The sequence below is a fragment of the Cydia strobilella genome, chromosome 18 (genome assembly GCF_947568885.1).
Source record: "Cydia strobilella chromosome 18, ilCydStro3.1, whole genome shotgun sequence".
Lineage (NCBI taxonomy): Eukaryota > Metazoa > Arthropoda > Insecta > Lepidoptera > Tortricidae > Cydia > Cydia strobilella.
Genome location: NC_086058.1, coordinates 545,745 through 562,817, shown reverse-complemented (window position 1 = coordinate 562,817; position 17,073 = coordinate 545,745). Strand labels below are relative to the sequence as shown.

The following is a 17,073-nucleotide window of genomic DNA, read 5'->3' as shown; positions in this document are numbered from 1 at the left end:
AGACCAGTTCGATCCCAACATACACATACTTTATTTTAGGTATGATTTATTCAACTGTTGACTGTATCCGTTCCTTTTCCGTATAAGGAATACATGGTTATAATTAGCTCCATGCATGAATTTATTTTTATTTTTGGATTCATAATTTATATCGTTGGAACACCGGAAATGATAAAAATACTTTTGTAAACCTTAACATTATTTTATTAAAAAAATATTTAAAATGTTGAAAATTTTTGAGCGGTTGAAACGCTCATAATTTTTGGCGCGAATTCGACAGAGCGTGATGACGTCACACGTTGGGCGGCCCAACTGACGTTTGCTACTAATGACACTAATCTGTCGAACGCGTGACGTCACGTGGCGTTTCGAGCGTTTCGCTCACTAGCTTTTCGCGGGCAAATTTTTGTACTTTTTATTTATAATTTTAAGTGATTAAATGGTAATTTAAAAACGGAAATGCATTTGTAACATGATATAACGGTAACAAACATCCGAATAAAACATATTTCGTTCAAATATAAACTTCATGCATGAGGCTAATTGTAGTCAATTTTCTTTTGCACAAAAAGGGCCTGTTTGTCATTGTTGTGTCAAACATATTTGTGCTATTTTCAACCAAAAGGGTACTTATTGTCGCTTGTCAGTAAGGCGCTATTTCTATATAGCTTCAATTAGAAATCAACCTTATCGACATGCGACAATGTGGTACCTTTTGGTTGAAAACGTCACATTTGTGCACGTACAGGTTACGTAATCCTTCAATGACGTATGTACATTTTACCTTGTTTTGTAAGGTAAATAAATCTAATTTCAAAACACACCTTTTTTGCTTCGTTTTTTAGGTCAAAGTGGTAGCTAATATTTAATGGAATAAAAGATGTGTTTTGATGTTAAATATCCTATTTAAGAGAAAGTAACAACGTATAAGATGTACCTATATTTGGGTAATTCCAACTATTTTAAAATGTAGGTTTGTTTCGAAAATCACCGATAAACATCATATCCATTATTGGAATTACACCAAATACACCTTCAATAATATTATCTGTCCCATGAATATTTATGAACTAAAATTGGTATATACGTAACTTCGTTGAATTTCGCGTTCCTTTTATGTAGCAGTGTCGGGCGAAATTAATTACTTGTGTAATTTAATTACTAATTGAATCGCATATAATTAAATTGTTTGTAATAGAATTACATGAAAATTCAATTACATGCAATTCAATTTACTATTGTAACGTGATTTTTCTCAAATATATCAATAAGTTATGTTTAGTTTTCATCGAGATTACTAGATGGCGCTAGGAGGCCACGAATTCGACGTAAACATTAATGATATTTTATGTTTTTTGTAGTTTTAAAATTCCAAAACCTTGTGTAATGTTTACTAGTTTTTATTCAAACAACGAATGTGCAAAATCAAGATTAATGTAAAATAGGAAATAGTATTTGTACACGGACTTTGGGTAGACACAGGGAGCAAGAAAGAGTTTCGCTCCTTCGAGTACGTGTACGAAAAAATTATGTGCGAAAGAGTCAGAGGCGACGAAAGAGACTCGGAGACGGGCCGCGACGCGCGAGTTTGGATACCCGCCCCGGCCTCCCCCGCCGCCCCCGCCCCGGCCTCCCCCGCCACCCCGGCCTCCCCCGCCGCCCCCGCCCCGGCCTCCCCCGCCACCCCGGCCTCCCCCGCCGCCCCCGCCCCGGCCTCCCCCGCCGCCCCGGCCTCCCCCGCCCCGGCCTCCCCCGCCACCCCCGCCACCCCGCCATCCCGCCGGGGGACTCGGTCACGTTTTTTTAGTGTTACGATATCGTATTTCAGTTTGTAGACGGTGGGCCCCCAGAGCATTAACTTTATTATTGAATTGTATGTTTTTGTCGGTTTTTTATGTAATAAAATATAAGTAAATATTCATGGGGCAGGAAATTCGCTATGCTAACAGTATCAGTAGGGTGGATGGTCCGCACTAGCGGCCCAGTATACGCACCGTTGGGGTCGTGCGCGTGCGCGTGCGCGTGCGCGTGCGCGGCGGGGTCGTGCGGGTCGGGCTCCGGCGACATCTCCACGTCCGAGTCCTTCCCCGCCCGAGACCCGCCCGAGGACACTCCTGCGAAAGAACATATATTATTTACAAGTCATTTCGTTAACATATTTAGCTCTGGACTAGTAGTCTCATTTCCGCATATTGCTGCGTCCCTGTCGTCTGTTCCTAAATTCAGAAATTTATATAAAGCTCTTAAGGAAGAAGAGAATATGTGGTAGTAACCGTTGGTGTGCCTGGGCGCGCGTAAGGTGTGCGAAATGACGGAGGTGGCCACGCCGTTGCTGGCGCCGTTCTCCTGTATAAAGCTCTCAAGGAAGAAGAGAATATGTGATAGTAACCGTTGGTGTGCCTGGGCGCGCGGCTGGTGTGCGAGATGACGGAGGTGGCCACGCCGTTGCTGGCGCCGTTCTCCTGTATAAAGCTCTCAAGGAAGAAGAGAATATGTGGTAGTAACCGTTGGTGTGCCTGGGCGCGCGGCTGGTGTGCGAGATGACGGAGGTGGCCACGCCGTTGCTGGCGCCGTTCTCCTGTATAAAGCTCTCAAGGAAGAAGAGAATATGTGATAGTAACCGTTGGTGTGCCTGGGCGCGAGGCTGGTGTGCGAGATGACGGAGGTGGCCACGCCGTTGCTGGCGCCGTTCTCCTGTATAAAGCTCTCAAGGAAGAAGAGAATATGTGATAGTAACCGTTGATGTGCCTGGGCGCGAGGCTGGTGTGCGAGATGACGGAGGTGGCCACGCCGTTGCTGGCGCCGTTCTCCTGTATAAAGCTCTCAAGGAAGAAGAGAATATGTGATAGTAACCGTTGGTGTGCCTGGGCGCGCGTATGGTGTGCGAAATGACGGAGGTGGCCACGCCGTTGCTGGCGCCGTTCTCCTGTATAAAGCTCTCAAGGAAGAAGAGAATATGTGGTAGTAACCGTTGGTGTGCCTGGGCGCGCGGCTGGTGTGCGAAATGACGGAGGTGGCCACGCCGTTGCTGGCGCCGTTCTCCTGTATAAAGCTCTCAAGGAAGAAGAGAATATGTGGTAGTAACCGTTGGTGTGCCTGGGCGCGCGGCTGGCGTGCGAGATGACGGAGGTGGCCACGCCGTTGCTGGCGCCGTTCTCCTGTATAAAGCTCTCAAGGAATAAGAGAATATGTGGTAGTAACCGTTGGTGTGCCTGGGCGCGCGGCTGGTGTGCGAGATGACGGAGGTGGCCACGCCGTTGCTGGCGCCGTTCTCCTGTATAAAGCTCTCAAGGAATAAGAGAATATGTGGTAGTAACCGTTGGTGTGCCTGGGCGCGCGGCTGGTGTGCGAGATGACGGAGGTGGCCACGCCGTTGCTGGCGCCGTTCTCCTGTATAAAGCTCTCAAGGAATAAGAGAATATGTGGTAGTAACCGTTGGTGTGCCTGGGCGCGCGGCTGGTGTGCGAGATGACGGAGGTGGCCACGCCGTTGCTGGCGCCGTTCTCCTGTATAAAGCTCTCAAGGAATAAGAGAATATGTGGTAGTAACCGTTGGTGTGCCTGGGCGCGCGGCTGGTGTGCGAGATGACGGAGGTGGCCACGCCGTTGCTGGCGCCGTTCTCCGCCAGCGCCGCACCCTGAAACACGAAACACGATATTTTCTCCATTACGCTGTTCTAAAACATATTCTTTTTTAATACAAATCATACGTTAAGTACATACTTGTTATGCAACTTTTAAGAAATAAAATGTCACACCCTCCCGGTTATCTACAAAACTTAACATGCGTTTAGATGTCTATTCTTTTATTGATGATATAAACTCTGACCACACCAAGTTTGCACATACGATTCCCAGAGAAACGTCATACTTGACGTAAACCTTGTCATGAAAACTTTGCGTGGTCGGACTTGGCTCGCATTTTCGTAAAATTTGACTCACGGCCTCCCCCTGCTCCGTGCCGTTAACCATCTCCACGAACTGCCTGCACTGCAGAAGAAACAGAAGCTCCTTCTCCCGCTCCAGGAGTCCCGGGTACAGTTTCCGAGTGAGTTCCACCGCTTCGCCGATGCGACCCGATAACACTAACTTCGATACTTCTGTAATACAACAATTGTCACTTAAATCTTTATATTATCCAAAATTTACATCACTAAGGAATATGGGAGGTCCAGCACCTGGCCCGCGTTGAGAACGGAAATTTAGTCTTGACACAGTAGACACATCCCTACAAGTTCACACTGGCTTTCGTGGCCCTTCAGATGGCATACATAATTTAAGAATTGTTGGAGTTACAGCTTTCTGTCAATTAATTATCAGATTGCCTTCTAACTGCAGTCCCTCCAGCTCATGAAAGACGTTGTCCCTTGCGTAAAAACGCTGCTTTAAACATCAGTCAAGATAAAATATATATAGAGGTAAAGAAGGGATGTTGGTCTATATGTTTATTATTATATACGAATGCACAGGCAGCTTAAAATAGCTAATACGTGCATATCAATGTCCTGCACTTGTGTTTTGTCCATTCGTAAAATGTTTGTCGAGTCTGTTTTTTAAGGAGTTCACTAAAGGCGCACTGATTACGGATTCGGGCAAACTGTTCCACACTTTCATGTTTGTATGACATTGGATGACAGGATGCGCTATGCATCTCTATATATTGGGACATCGCTATCCAGATGCGTAACTCGGTCTCACTGACATACCGAGGCGATATGACAAGTGCGTTACTCACTCTGTCTGTTCCTAATGGACTGTATGTCTTCTTGTATGGGCTGTCCGGTGGCGCGGGAGAAGGCGGTGGCTGTGCTGCAGTACCCGTGGTGCACCAGGTATGTGGATACCATCCTGCAATGTTCAAATAAGCTAAGGAATATAGACGTATTCGTGACGATACCGAACTATCTATATACACAAAAATTTAAAAGACTGGTTTTAGGCATAAGAGCCTTTAGCAAATATGTTGAATTTTTGACCGCTTCTACCAAGGTGAGTTGAAGAAGTGACAACGTTGATGGTGGGTAGGGCGTATTGTTTCTAAAAGGGATGCCCATCAGGGCCCAAAACTTCTGAAATTCCGATCAGTTAACGAACACGCAGGGCGGGAAGTCCTTCAAAAGAATCAAATGTTTTTCAACTTTCTTTTCTTCAAAGGGAAAACTTTCAAAAGGAATACCGTGGTTTAAGTTTGCGGGAAAACATGGGATAGGAGGCAAAGAACATATATTTTTATCGTTCGATCCCCGTGGAGCTTTATGTACAAAAGTTGACGTGATTTGACTAATTAAAACTTTGCAGACTATTCCTAAGAATGTCTAGTTTCTCCTCAGAAACGACAGATGGCAATGTTAAGATTATAAAGTAGTAAAGACTCGCCTGTGCAACACCTGCTGCCACTGACCCTGCGCGTCGGGCAGCGGGAACTCGTCTATAGTGAGGCGGGTGCGCGCGCGCAGCTCGCGCAGCATGTCCTCGATGTCGAACACGAACGGCTGCTGCCCGAAGTTCGCGTCCACCACCTCGCCCGGCGTCTGCAGGCCCACCGTCGGGTACAGGTTGGGCTGGAAACAGATATACTACTTTGAAGAAAAGAGCATCAAAGAACCTGACAATCGCTAAGACCTCAACTTACTAGGGGGCTTAAAATATCAACCGACAATCATGATGCACCAAGCATTTGTCTAAGTCATTTTGAGGTTTACATTGTATGGGAAGTTAGGGACATAGCGTGACGTATGATATGACGTCAACCGCAGACCAAAGCCGTGTCCTTCATAAAGGTATGCACTCACCGGCAGGCCCCGGAAGGCGATGCCCAGATGGTGGCCGTTCTTGGTGTAGAAGCAGGTGTTGTCGACGAGGTTGACGCCGCAGCCGATGACGTCGCCGGTGGTGAACGTGGGCCCGTACGGCTGGCCGGTGCCGGACGAGCAGAACGAGTGCCCGTCGTCGCCATGGTAGCCGTATGAGTGCTTGTCCCAACCTGGAACATAATTTCTTCTAGTTAGAGGTTTATTTTGCTGCATGGCGTAAACTTTGAAATTTGATATGGAATGAACATCTTTAGTTTTCTGTAGTTAAGTTTTTGGGTCTTGAGGGCAGCTACCAGATCCCGTGCGCTATGCGAAAACGGTCTTAGAAGACCTTTACTCGATTTCAAATTCAGTTCAAGTGCTTCCCTTAGTACTGTGACAATGCTGTACTGCAAGTGTGTGGGGCATGTCCTTACGTGTATGTTTGTGTGTCTCACCTGGCAGCCTGACACGATCCGCACCTAAAAGTATAGGCTGCTGGTATGGGGTGTGTGTGTAAGTGTGTGTGTCTCACCTGGCAGTCTGTTCATGTTGACTCCGTGCGCCGACAGGCCGATGCCCATGTACCCGTCGCGACCCTTGGACACGATCCGCACCTCGAAGTAGTACAGCCCGCAGGCTGCAGGTATGGGGTGTGTGGCGCGGACACTCGCCGCGTCCTTGTGTGTTTTGCCATGGCCTGCAGCAACACATCGCAAAATAAGATACTGATATGTGATATAGACACTAGTGCAATAAGCAGGGCAGGGAAGTGAGACATCGTGTAAACGCTTTCCTCTTGCTCCTATCGCTAATCATGATGCCGCTCAACGTTGCACTCTAGGCGATTTTTAAGCAGCATTAAAATTACTGTCAGCAGGCGTATTATGGACAGCTATATCCACGTGATAAAATAACACCGCGGGAGAGAAAGTGACGGACACCGCCATATCGCGCTGTCACGTAGACAAGAACGACCATCATATATATCCGTACAGGAGTCGCGCCATGAGCAATAAGAGTTTACAATTTGGCTGTAGCGACAAGTTAGTATTTAGATTATGCCGCAGAGGCATGCTGGTAACGTCACGCGTCAGGAATATAAGCTTGAGTAAATTGTAAACGACATAATATATGTCTCAGAAATGAAATATCGATAATTATCTCAGAAGATTGGTTAGGTAAGTAAGACGCCGTAATCTGATAAAATATGTAAGAGGAAAATGTTGTATTTATTGTATACATAAGTAAGCAGTTTACAAAATGTACTTAAGATTGAGTACGAATGAAGTTTAGAAGTTTAGAAACATTATTTAGTACGGCTGAAGACTAAGAAAGGACTAATATTAGGACTACTTAGGACAGAAGGTCTTTTAGCTCTTAGGTAACAATGGCCATTGTCATGCGTGATGTAATACACGGTCAGCATGCAAGTTTGCTGCAACTGATTAGGCTTACAGGCGTTGCACTAAAATGTAAATTATAATAAAAACTTTTATAAAAAAAAGATAAACCGACTTCAAAAAGGATGAAATAAAATATTATCCTTTTTAGGGTTCCGCGTTTAAGTATATGCGTTACCAACTGATATGTTTGAAGTCGGTGCCAAGCCAAATTTTAAACCATATATTCATAGGGATTTTGGTGCAATTCGATAAAGATGCGGCTATATAAGTATGTACGTTGGATTACCTAATGCAGCGTACTACGTAGGCGAACAACACGCGAATGCGAAGCGGCGCGGCACGGCGCCTTAATTAATCCTTTGATACCTATATAGAAGTGTCCTACGTGGGCGATCTCGTTGCGAACGCGAATGAATTGGGCCGGCCGCGCCGTGCCGCGTCGCTTCGCTTCGTGTTCGCGAGTGTTCGCCTATGTAAGACGCAGCGTTACACGACGACAATAAACGAACTTCCTGTACACCTCAGAACAGAACACACGGTTGAACCTTCTTGGCGCAGTTCGTACCATGCTTGTCGGCAAGTTAGTGTAAATCTAATACGTTTTGTCGTCGTATTTTTTTAAAGAGCATTTCTTACTAATTCTTAAACAGTCATAGCACGCAAGTGTGGGATTGGGACTGAGTTATTTTCTGTCGCTTATCCAGAGGACTACATTTCAAAATATAAAACAATTCAAGGAACCTTCATGCAAAATTTCAGCTAAAGCGGTTCAGTTGTTTAGCCATGAAAAGGTAAGTAAGTAAGTAAGTAAGTAATTCATTTATTGTAAACTGTGTAGGTACATAAAGATGTTCATTATATCAAATGGTATCAACAGTTGCTCGTTTCGAGCGTACAAAAATAATTAACAACTATATACATGTAACAACTGGTAGCAAAGAGGCAGACATAATTGCTTTCACGTTTATAACATTTGTACAGTTGTAATGGGATTTATAGACATAAAGCTGATTATTTTTGACTGGTATTGTTACTACTTGGAGTACTTGGCTTGGCACCGACTTCAAACATATCAGTTGGTAACGCATATACTTAAACGCGGAACCCTAAAAAGGATAATATTTTATTTCATCCTTTTTGAAGTCGGTTTATCTTTTTTTTTATAAAAGTTTTTATTTTTCCATTTTTAGTTTTAAGACATTGTTAAGAGCGTGACGCATGAATGAAAAACATAATCATGTTTATCTGTAAATTCGTAAACTTTATTAAATAATCAGAATTTTCCTCGAGTCCGTCTGGGAAATCATTCCTGTCAGTAAATCCATTCTCCGCCCCGCCACTGACCCAATCCCTCAAACCCCCCGATCACTCAACCTCACAGCACATCAACCCCTGATCACTGAACCCCTCGACCCTAAACCACCAACCCTTCAACCGCCATTCCCCGACCCCTAACCCCAGACTCCTTAACTCCTAACCCTAACCCCCAATCCCTTAACTCCCAACCCCTCAGTCTCCGACCCATCAACTCACCTCCCCTCAACCCCCAACCTCAAACCCCCCAAACACTAATAACCTCTACCTTCACCTCTCAATCTCTTTGGTTGTTTCCAACACTAGCTACATCAAAAATCATAATACACATACGAGGGAAGTTATCAGTAGCCTTACCACGAGTTTGACATTGATATATTCGCTATCGTGTGCGTAACTTACTGTTTATGCATCTCGCTCGTACTGGCGTATTAGTGTACAAAGTAAGTTACGAAGAATATTTAGTGCCAAACTCGTGGTTAGGCTACAGTTGCACTACATCAAATTGGTGGTATTGGTGAGGAAATGCTTGAGTTACTTTAGAAAACACCGAAATTACCATACACGTGCCTTTAAAAATTGAGGAGTTCCCTCAATTCCTCACGGATTCCATCATCAGATCAAAACCAAAAATATTACGAAAACACCTTGGAGAGGTAACTTCTTTCAAACAGAAAAAGAATAACTCAAATCGGATCATGGGTGCCGGAGTAATCGCTGAAATCATTATCATCAAAACAATCATCATCATCAGCTCCACTTCATCAAATTGGAGGTTTTCTAGAAAAAATGATCAAGTTGCTTAAGAAAACGACCAAATCACCATACATGTGCCTTTAAAAATTGAGGAGTTCCCTCAATTCCTCATGGATCCCATCATCAGAACAGCACCAGATTAATGTGGAACCACCTTGGTGGTAGTTCCTTTCAAACAAAAAAAGAATTGTTCAATTCGGACCACGGGTCTCGGAGTAATCGCTGAACATCCTACATTAAAAAAATCATCATCACTATCTTCAAAACAATCATCATCATCAGGTCCACTTCATCAAATTGGTCGTTTTCGAGAGAAAATGCTCAAGTTGCTTATGAAAACACCCAAATCACTATACATGTGCCTTTAAAAATTGAGGAGTTCCCTCAATTCCTCAGGGAACCCATCATCAGATCAGAACCAGATTAATATGGGACCAACTTGAAAGTAGCTCCTTTCGAACAAAAAAAGAATTACTCAAATCGGTCCACGAGTCTCGGAATAATCGGTGAACATACATAAAAAAAAATAGCCACAACCGAATACAGAACCTCCTTCTTCTATGAAAAAGAAGTCGGTTAAAAATTTGCGTTTGTTTAAATATACTAAAATCCTGTCGACTGATCTGGGTGCACAGCCGTGTCCCCAAGACAAAACAAATGGCATAGCTCTCTCTAGCATAGATAACGCTTCTGATAGATAAATTATTTCTAAAACCGAAAGTACTTAAATGCCAAATGGTTCAATAAAAGCACCCAATGATTTGTCTACTAGAAGAATCATCTCCAAAATGGTGTATTTTGAGAGCCATTAGGGATTTTAACTGTATATTGATAAAATTGTATTTTAATTTTAAATGTAATTTAATGCTAATTTTAATTGTAATTTATTTATTTTATAAGATAACATTTTGCGCATTTCAATATTAATTAGATTCTCGCTCTCTTTGACATTTGTATGCCAACCGGCAAAACATAGTGCTCAATGTATACCTACACCTAAGACCCATGTATACCTATGTTTTACAAATAAAATTCTGATTCTAACTGTTAAAAAACACCAAATTAGCAAACTGGAATTTCGGAATGGAATGGAAACCCAACTTTACCGAGCCAAAATTACATTTTCAAGGAAGATCTGGAAATGCGACTTGCTCGCCCCATAACAACGATCGCTGGTAATTAAGGAACCACAATGAGGCACCATTAAATATAAGTGTACTATAAATGAACTCAACGCATTCCTCATTACGTATCAGATCCCACAGAAGCTATAAACAGCATAGCATTCTTCAACAGCGCAGAAATACAAAGTGTAGAGTTTTCGGATCGCAACAAGCAACTTAGCGCCGTCCTCGCTCATGTTTCATGTTACACGCATCCTTCACCATTCCATATCCGATATCAATTAGATACATAGTAGAGATTGGATATAGTAGGAGACGGTGGAATGAAGGAGTTGGTCTTTTTTTTTGATTAATTAATTAAAAATATTTAGTATAATTTAGTTTTAGTTTTAGACTTAGGTAGTTTAATTTAGCGCACGCAATTCTGTAAACTAAATTTTGCTAATGTTTATTTTACTTTTCTGTCCATAATCTTGTGTAGAAATGGCATCTCACCTCCCTAGCAATAAATTGTAACTAAATCTTCTTATCATTCTGTGCACACATGTTTAGAGTTATAGTCTAGATCTGAACTGTATGCTAATATTTTATTAATTCCTGCAATTGTCTGTAACTTGTTTTGTGAGCCAAATAAATAAAATAATAAATAAGAAAATTACTGGCGATTGACGCCATGTGGTCGGTAACAGGATTGACAGAACAATTTAGATGATTTTATTTTAAGTATAATTAAACGAAAAAAGAGTCGGTTGCGAAAAACCGTCTGTCCACGTCATAGTAGTTTAGAGTTTAGATGGTTTTGTATGGAAAGTCAGCTGCTGCCGCCATATTTAAAGTTTACCGGTTCTTGATTATGTGTTACGCAACCCAACATTAACCTTAAAAAAAAGCAGCTGTACGTGCAGAAACAACAACTATGTTTCCCTCGTATTTTGTAATCGAAGTAAATTCCGAAACCACCCTAATCTTCCTCTACCTGACGTCTTTTGTATTAAAGTGTCGCTAGCTAGTGCCTGCACGTTCTTAATCCGTTCAGGATAAGCAATAAGGGAGAGAAAAGTTTTGTAAGCTTCTAAGTGATAAAAGAATGCCTATTGACTACCTACAGTAATATGTATTTTGCTTATTGGCCGAAGCGAAGCGAAGTTCTTCTCTACAGGTCGCGTTTTCAACCGATTTTGTGTTCTATATGTGTATAAATAGTGTTTGTGGGCAGTTTTTGGAACTTTTTCAAAATGGCGGAGCCTAAACTACTGTCAGATATATTTGCAGTAGACGAAGCTCATTACCCTGCCGTTATCCCATAACTTTACTCGGCGATTCAATATCGGAAGCGAATTAGAGCTGCACTTCTCCCCATTTGTAAATTGAACCTTGTTATTTAAGCCATAGGGTTGAATGTGGAGTAATGGCAGTGATTCTATAATGGTCGCTGACGTCACAAACCCTTAGACAGCTGACGGCGAATACCGAGGCTGCAAACTCCGGAACGAGTAAATAGTTGGACTGGCTTGATGCGAGAATTAATAAGCGGTTTCTGTGATTAATAAGGATGCAGTCAGGGAATTTTACTGATAAACGTAAGACGTTCTTACGCGGTTATCGAACGTACGTATGTAGGCGATGTCACGTTTTACAGTGTTTACACCGGAGTGTCGATGTCGTGCGACTCGTGCGGATTAGCATCCAATGTGAAATCGCTTTACTGTTTTAACTTAAGGTGGATGTCCTGTCTAAGTATTTTTTGAGGTACCTTAAATGACATCACATCGCACTGCTAAAGTTAAAATAATACTGAGATGTAAAAAGTCAGTGCCCAGCCCATGTTCCACTAATTATAAATTCAGTTGCAGTTCGGCTTCGGCCTGTTATGAACGTATCGGTGCCAAGTTTTGGGAGAAAAACAATGAAAAAATTCAGGTACAGCGAATTCTTAATAATATTTGACGAACAAAGAAGAGTTGAATGACATTGCTCATATATCTGAGGGCCTACCGCGAACGCCGAAATTCGCAAATTTGGGGCATGTTTATCTTTTACTCCAATTAAGGCGTAATTAGAGTAACAGAGAAAGATCAGATGTGTTCGCGGTAGTCCCTCTGTATTAAGAGCTTCTTACACCTCTTAATTGACCGTCAATATACTTTCAGCCTTATTTATACAAAATCCTTAATCGGGGCTTGATCAGCGAATCAGTTGATCAGCTTATTAGGCTTAGTTAACGGTTGCTATTGTATTTGCAAACGAATTTTCAGCTAACAGTATGAACGATGATAGGTTTGACTACACTATACATTGAAATGAAGTAGAAAACCTTTAACTGTACCGACAGAAACCACACTTTGATCTCATCAATAGCCTTTATCACTTTGCAATACGATTTACAAATATCAATTAACTAGGTACTCGTATGCTCGAAATTCTACAACGTCGCGAGATATAGAACAAGGTCACACAACACTACGCTATTTGCTTCGTAAATAAACACGTTTTATTATTGAGTTTAGTAGCAAAGGGCAATGGGACCGAAAGGGGCTGATTCAATTTCCTACTCCCTACCTTTTCTAATATTGGGTAACGTGGACATGGGTATTTCGGGTACGTAATTAAGATAACGTAGCAAGATTGGGAAATTAAAACCATGTACCATCCCACATGTACACTGTTATCTGACATTTCGTATACCTTGTCGCAAGTATATAAGGTCCATGTTTAGTTAAATGTTGCTGTTAATACGCATAGTCAGCACCAAAAGTAGCTATAGGCAGAAAACGGGATAGTGAACCATATAATTGTCGCAGTGAGTTTACCATGAAAATTTGTAGCGGCACGGCACTTAGCGACTTCGGGATATTTCGGCTCTGTTTCCTACTGTTATCAAGTGATTGACTGTGGTAATAATTTTAGATTGAAACAGCAAGATTAATCTGCGTGCCGAGCGTTTTCAGCGCTTCGTATTCAATTTATTTCAACTCGATACTGCTGCCAAGCAGTCCTCTTAACAGAAAAATACATATTTGAGTAAGTAATGGGAACCTTTAATTTGCTCCCTGTTACTTACATTGATACTATTGATACCTGTTGGTTCCCCGAATAATAAATAAATAATGTAAGCGTGAACAGAGTAGACTCCGAACACGCTTAATTTGCACCAACTTGGCAGTGACAATGTATAAGTATCCCCAGGATACTTGTCATGAAAACTTAGCGTGGTCTGACTCTATCTACAGAAATTCTTACAAAAAATAGACTACCAATTTTTATCAGTTCTGACACTTCTGACCGTAATACGCACTATTTATTGCACGAGCAAACATCATATTCTGTCGAATGTCGTACCAAAACGACCAAAATATCTATTGAGTTTACCAACAAACCGCTGGGCCGTAACAATGGCGGCGTAGTTCAGTTTTACCGATTACGTACTACTACGCATCGCTTTGGAAGTAGGCGGTTGGATTTAAAGTTATTCCAGCTACTCGCCGAGTCAAAGATTGATTAAACCAGTATAACCACTCTAAGGTTGTCACTGATTTAAGGGTCAAGTTAAAGTGGTTTGCTTCAGAACTGCGATGATATAAGCGTTGTGAATAGCGGGCTGCGCAGGAGCAAATAACAGGTTACCGACCCGGCACGTGTGCGAAGATAATTCAAGCTCTAGTGTTGTTAATACAATAACAATATCCTTCACTTGTCTATGACAGAGGCTGTCTTTACTGGGCAATTTTTATTTAAAGCTGTACACTACACTTTTTTTTTTTTTTTTTTCAAAATTTGGGAATTTTTATGTTACATATTTCCAAAGATATATATAACTCCGTAATAGATGGATACAGTCTAAGGAAAAAACGTGCCTCGAAAATCACGAAAATTTGATTCTCGATCAGATGGCACCACTAGTTTTGGCCTACTCTTGTATAGAGGGCGTTAACGGTTTCGTTTGTTATTTATAATTTTAACGCATATCAGTGAAAGAACATGGGTCAAAATCATATAAAAATAATTAATGCAAATAAAAAATAATTTATACATATTTAAATACATTGTAACGTATTTTTATAAATCTTCATTTTCAGTTTTAAAATTTGTCGATAGATGATGGCAGTGAAATAACAGTGATTACAAAATTTACTATGACAGTACCGCTCTATCTTATTATATCCTCTTTGATATTTCTAATCATAATCATCTCTTTCGATCCTGATAGGGGAAAAAAAAGAGTAATGAAATTTCCATGCATTATTCGTTCCTTCATTCCGTTACCGTCATACAATGTCTATGGATGGAAAAGTATTCTAGAGTTAGGAGCCAGAGGGCCTTTCGTGAAAATACTTCATTATTTGCCTCTCTATCGCTTTCCCGAATTAGTGCGATATAAAGGCAGATACTGAATTTTTTTATTTTTAGATGTTAGATTTTCGCGGCCCTTAGGAGCTTTCCCTAAAATCTATTCGCCGGGATGGTAAATAATACGAAAAAGATACTAGACAATCTTACAAACAACATACCGGCTGTCGTAGGCCATCTGGCTCGCCGTAATGGACTAGCAACTTCAGCTAGGTGATCTAAGAATATATTCTGAATTTTCTGGAATGCCCCTTCAGTTCAGTCTAGTCTACTTCCTCTGCCAACACACAGATGATATACAAAATTGCAAACAAATGAAATGCTCGTCAAGATTGCAGCTATAATTCACATAAAGCCATAAAAGATAAAGCCAAAAGATAAAAGGATTCCGTAAATAAAATAAAGTCTGCAACAAGATTGGTGCAACGGTCGCTCTCGAGTCTTGACCCACGATAACTTGGGAACGGTTGAGTCACGGCCCCTAATGACTGCCACGGCTCGTGTATTGACTTTGCTTAGCAAGCGAACGACTCAAGGAGAGCAATATGAAAATAAATGATTCCGTAAATAAAATGTGCGATCAACGGCCGCTGAGTCTTGGCCCACGATAACTTGGGAAAGATTGAGTCACCGCCCCTAATGACTTCCACGGCTTTGTGTATTGAAGACATTGAAGTTGCTTGGCAAGCGAACAACTCAGGAAGAGCAAATATGGTATCCGAATACACAGTTGTTACGAATCTCGTAGTAGAATAGTCACTCGGTTAAAATCTGGTCCAAAGCTGACCCGTACGGTTAGCGTCAAACAGGTAGTGGCAGCTAAAAATAACGAAACACGAAATACCTACATTATTATTCGTATGAAAAAAAATGTGTTGCAATAATACATGTGCAAGGTGCATATGTATTATGTTTGATAACCATAGCTTTTTCGCTGAATAAAAAAATTGTAAAGAAGAGGTCCTGAATGCAATTACGACCCTCTGGGTGCTAAGGTGACAAGACAGTCGCTTTTCTAAAATCGATTGTAGGCCTTCATAATTCCATCTTATAATATTTAGCTTCAGCATTCGCTTCACTCAGGGAACTGATATTATACGTAATAGCAATCGTAATTACACAGCACAATTCCTATACCCGTACCATGAGCAGGGACCGGACAACCCTTTCCGCGATAAAACCCTTTCAATGGGCGACACTTAAACACGGCTAACACATTGAAAGACTTTCCCTTTTGAACTGCAAGCCCATTCATACCCTTACCTTTGACTAACCCTTACCGAAAAGCTAATCAAAAATAAGGCTAGGTCTTAATAAGGGTTACCCTTATCTTTAAGCGCTTTTTATAAAGGTTTCCCTTTGCGTGAAAGAGCCAGGATTAGTATATATCTACGGTAGTGTATGAAAAGGAAAGAAAATACGTGCCTAGTTTAAGAACGCCGCCGTCGCCGCCGACGATCGCTCGGATTCGAAGTAATGTGTGCTTTATGAACAAGGTAGATGACTTAAATTAGCACGCTTATATGCTAAAAGGGAAGCCCTTTATAAGGCTAACCCTTATAAGCAATATGCAAGGTGTTGGTGAGCGGATGATAAGGGTTTTGTAAGGGTATTTGGGCTACCGATTACTCAAATGTGGTAGCTTTATATAAGGGGTTTTAAAAGCAAAACAAAGGGTTTCGTCTGGCAAAGGGTATGGTGAGTTAAGCCTTATGCAATACCCTTATAAAACCCCGATAAGGGATAGCGGGCCGGTCCCTGACCATGAGTCACTGACAGTGTCAAAAATGACATATACGCTAACGTCTACGTAATTTACTTTCCATACATCTCGCTCGCACTAATAAGTGAGTACGAGCGAGATGCATAGAAAATAAATTACGTTCTCGATAGCGTTTATGTCAGTGTCAAACTGGTGGTAGCCACACCGCGGAAGCAAGTGAAATGAGACATGAAACCACAAGTGTAACTAGTCACGTCGATTTAATTTCACCCGAGGGCTTCAATTTCAATATAATCCGATATCATTGCCCGACTCTCATGCTCATTACGACACGTTATAAAAATCTGGTAAAATACAAATACAAATACAAATGTTTATTTCATAGAATATGGTACAAAGATGGTCAAATTACAATAAGTGCGGCATATTCTGCCTCTATCGGCGTAGAAATATGTATTACTTACAACTAAGTTGCTATACCTACTTGATTATTACTAACATGCATATAATATATTTTAATATTTACATATCGAGTTTTTACAAACCTTATAATTACCTAGGTATTGGCACAATAGTAGTTAAGTCAGGTATCAATTACAATACATTAAAATT

General features: G+C 41.5%; 2 protein-coding genes across 4 annotated transcripts in view; one reads left to right on the top strand and one right to left on the bottom strand.

The window, feature by feature from the left end:
* The window catches only part of LOC134749465 (protein VAC14 homolog), a 429,047-nt gene that overhangs the window by 220,891 nt on the left and 191,083 nt on the right, over positions 1–17,073 (top strand). The gene's annotated exons all lie outside the window — the stretch shown is intronic.
* The window catches only part of LOC134749468 (ran-binding protein 10), a 76,744-nt gene that overhangs the window by 13,699 nt on the left and 45,972 nt on the right, over positions 1–17,073 (bottom strand). For all 3 annotated transcript variants that reach the window (XM_063684401.1, XM_063684403.1, XM_063684402.1), the window contains 7 exons: positions 6,327–6,491; positions 5,792–5,982; positions 5,376–5,560; positions 4,735–4,847; positions 3,942–4,099; positions 3,550–3,637; positions 1,995–2,114 (listed from right to left, as the gene is read on the bottom strand). In XM_063684401.1, coding sequence (XP_063540471.1) covers positions 1,995–2,114; positions 3,550–3,637; positions 3,942–4,099; positions 4,735–4,847; positions 5,376–5,560; positions 5,792–5,982; positions 6,327–6,491 — 1,020 coding nt within the window. The remainder of the gene's footprint in view (positions 1–1,994; positions 2,115–3,549; positions 3,638–3,941; positions 4,100–4,734; positions 4,848–5,375; positions 5,561–5,791; positions 5,983–6,326; positions 6,492–17,073) is intronic.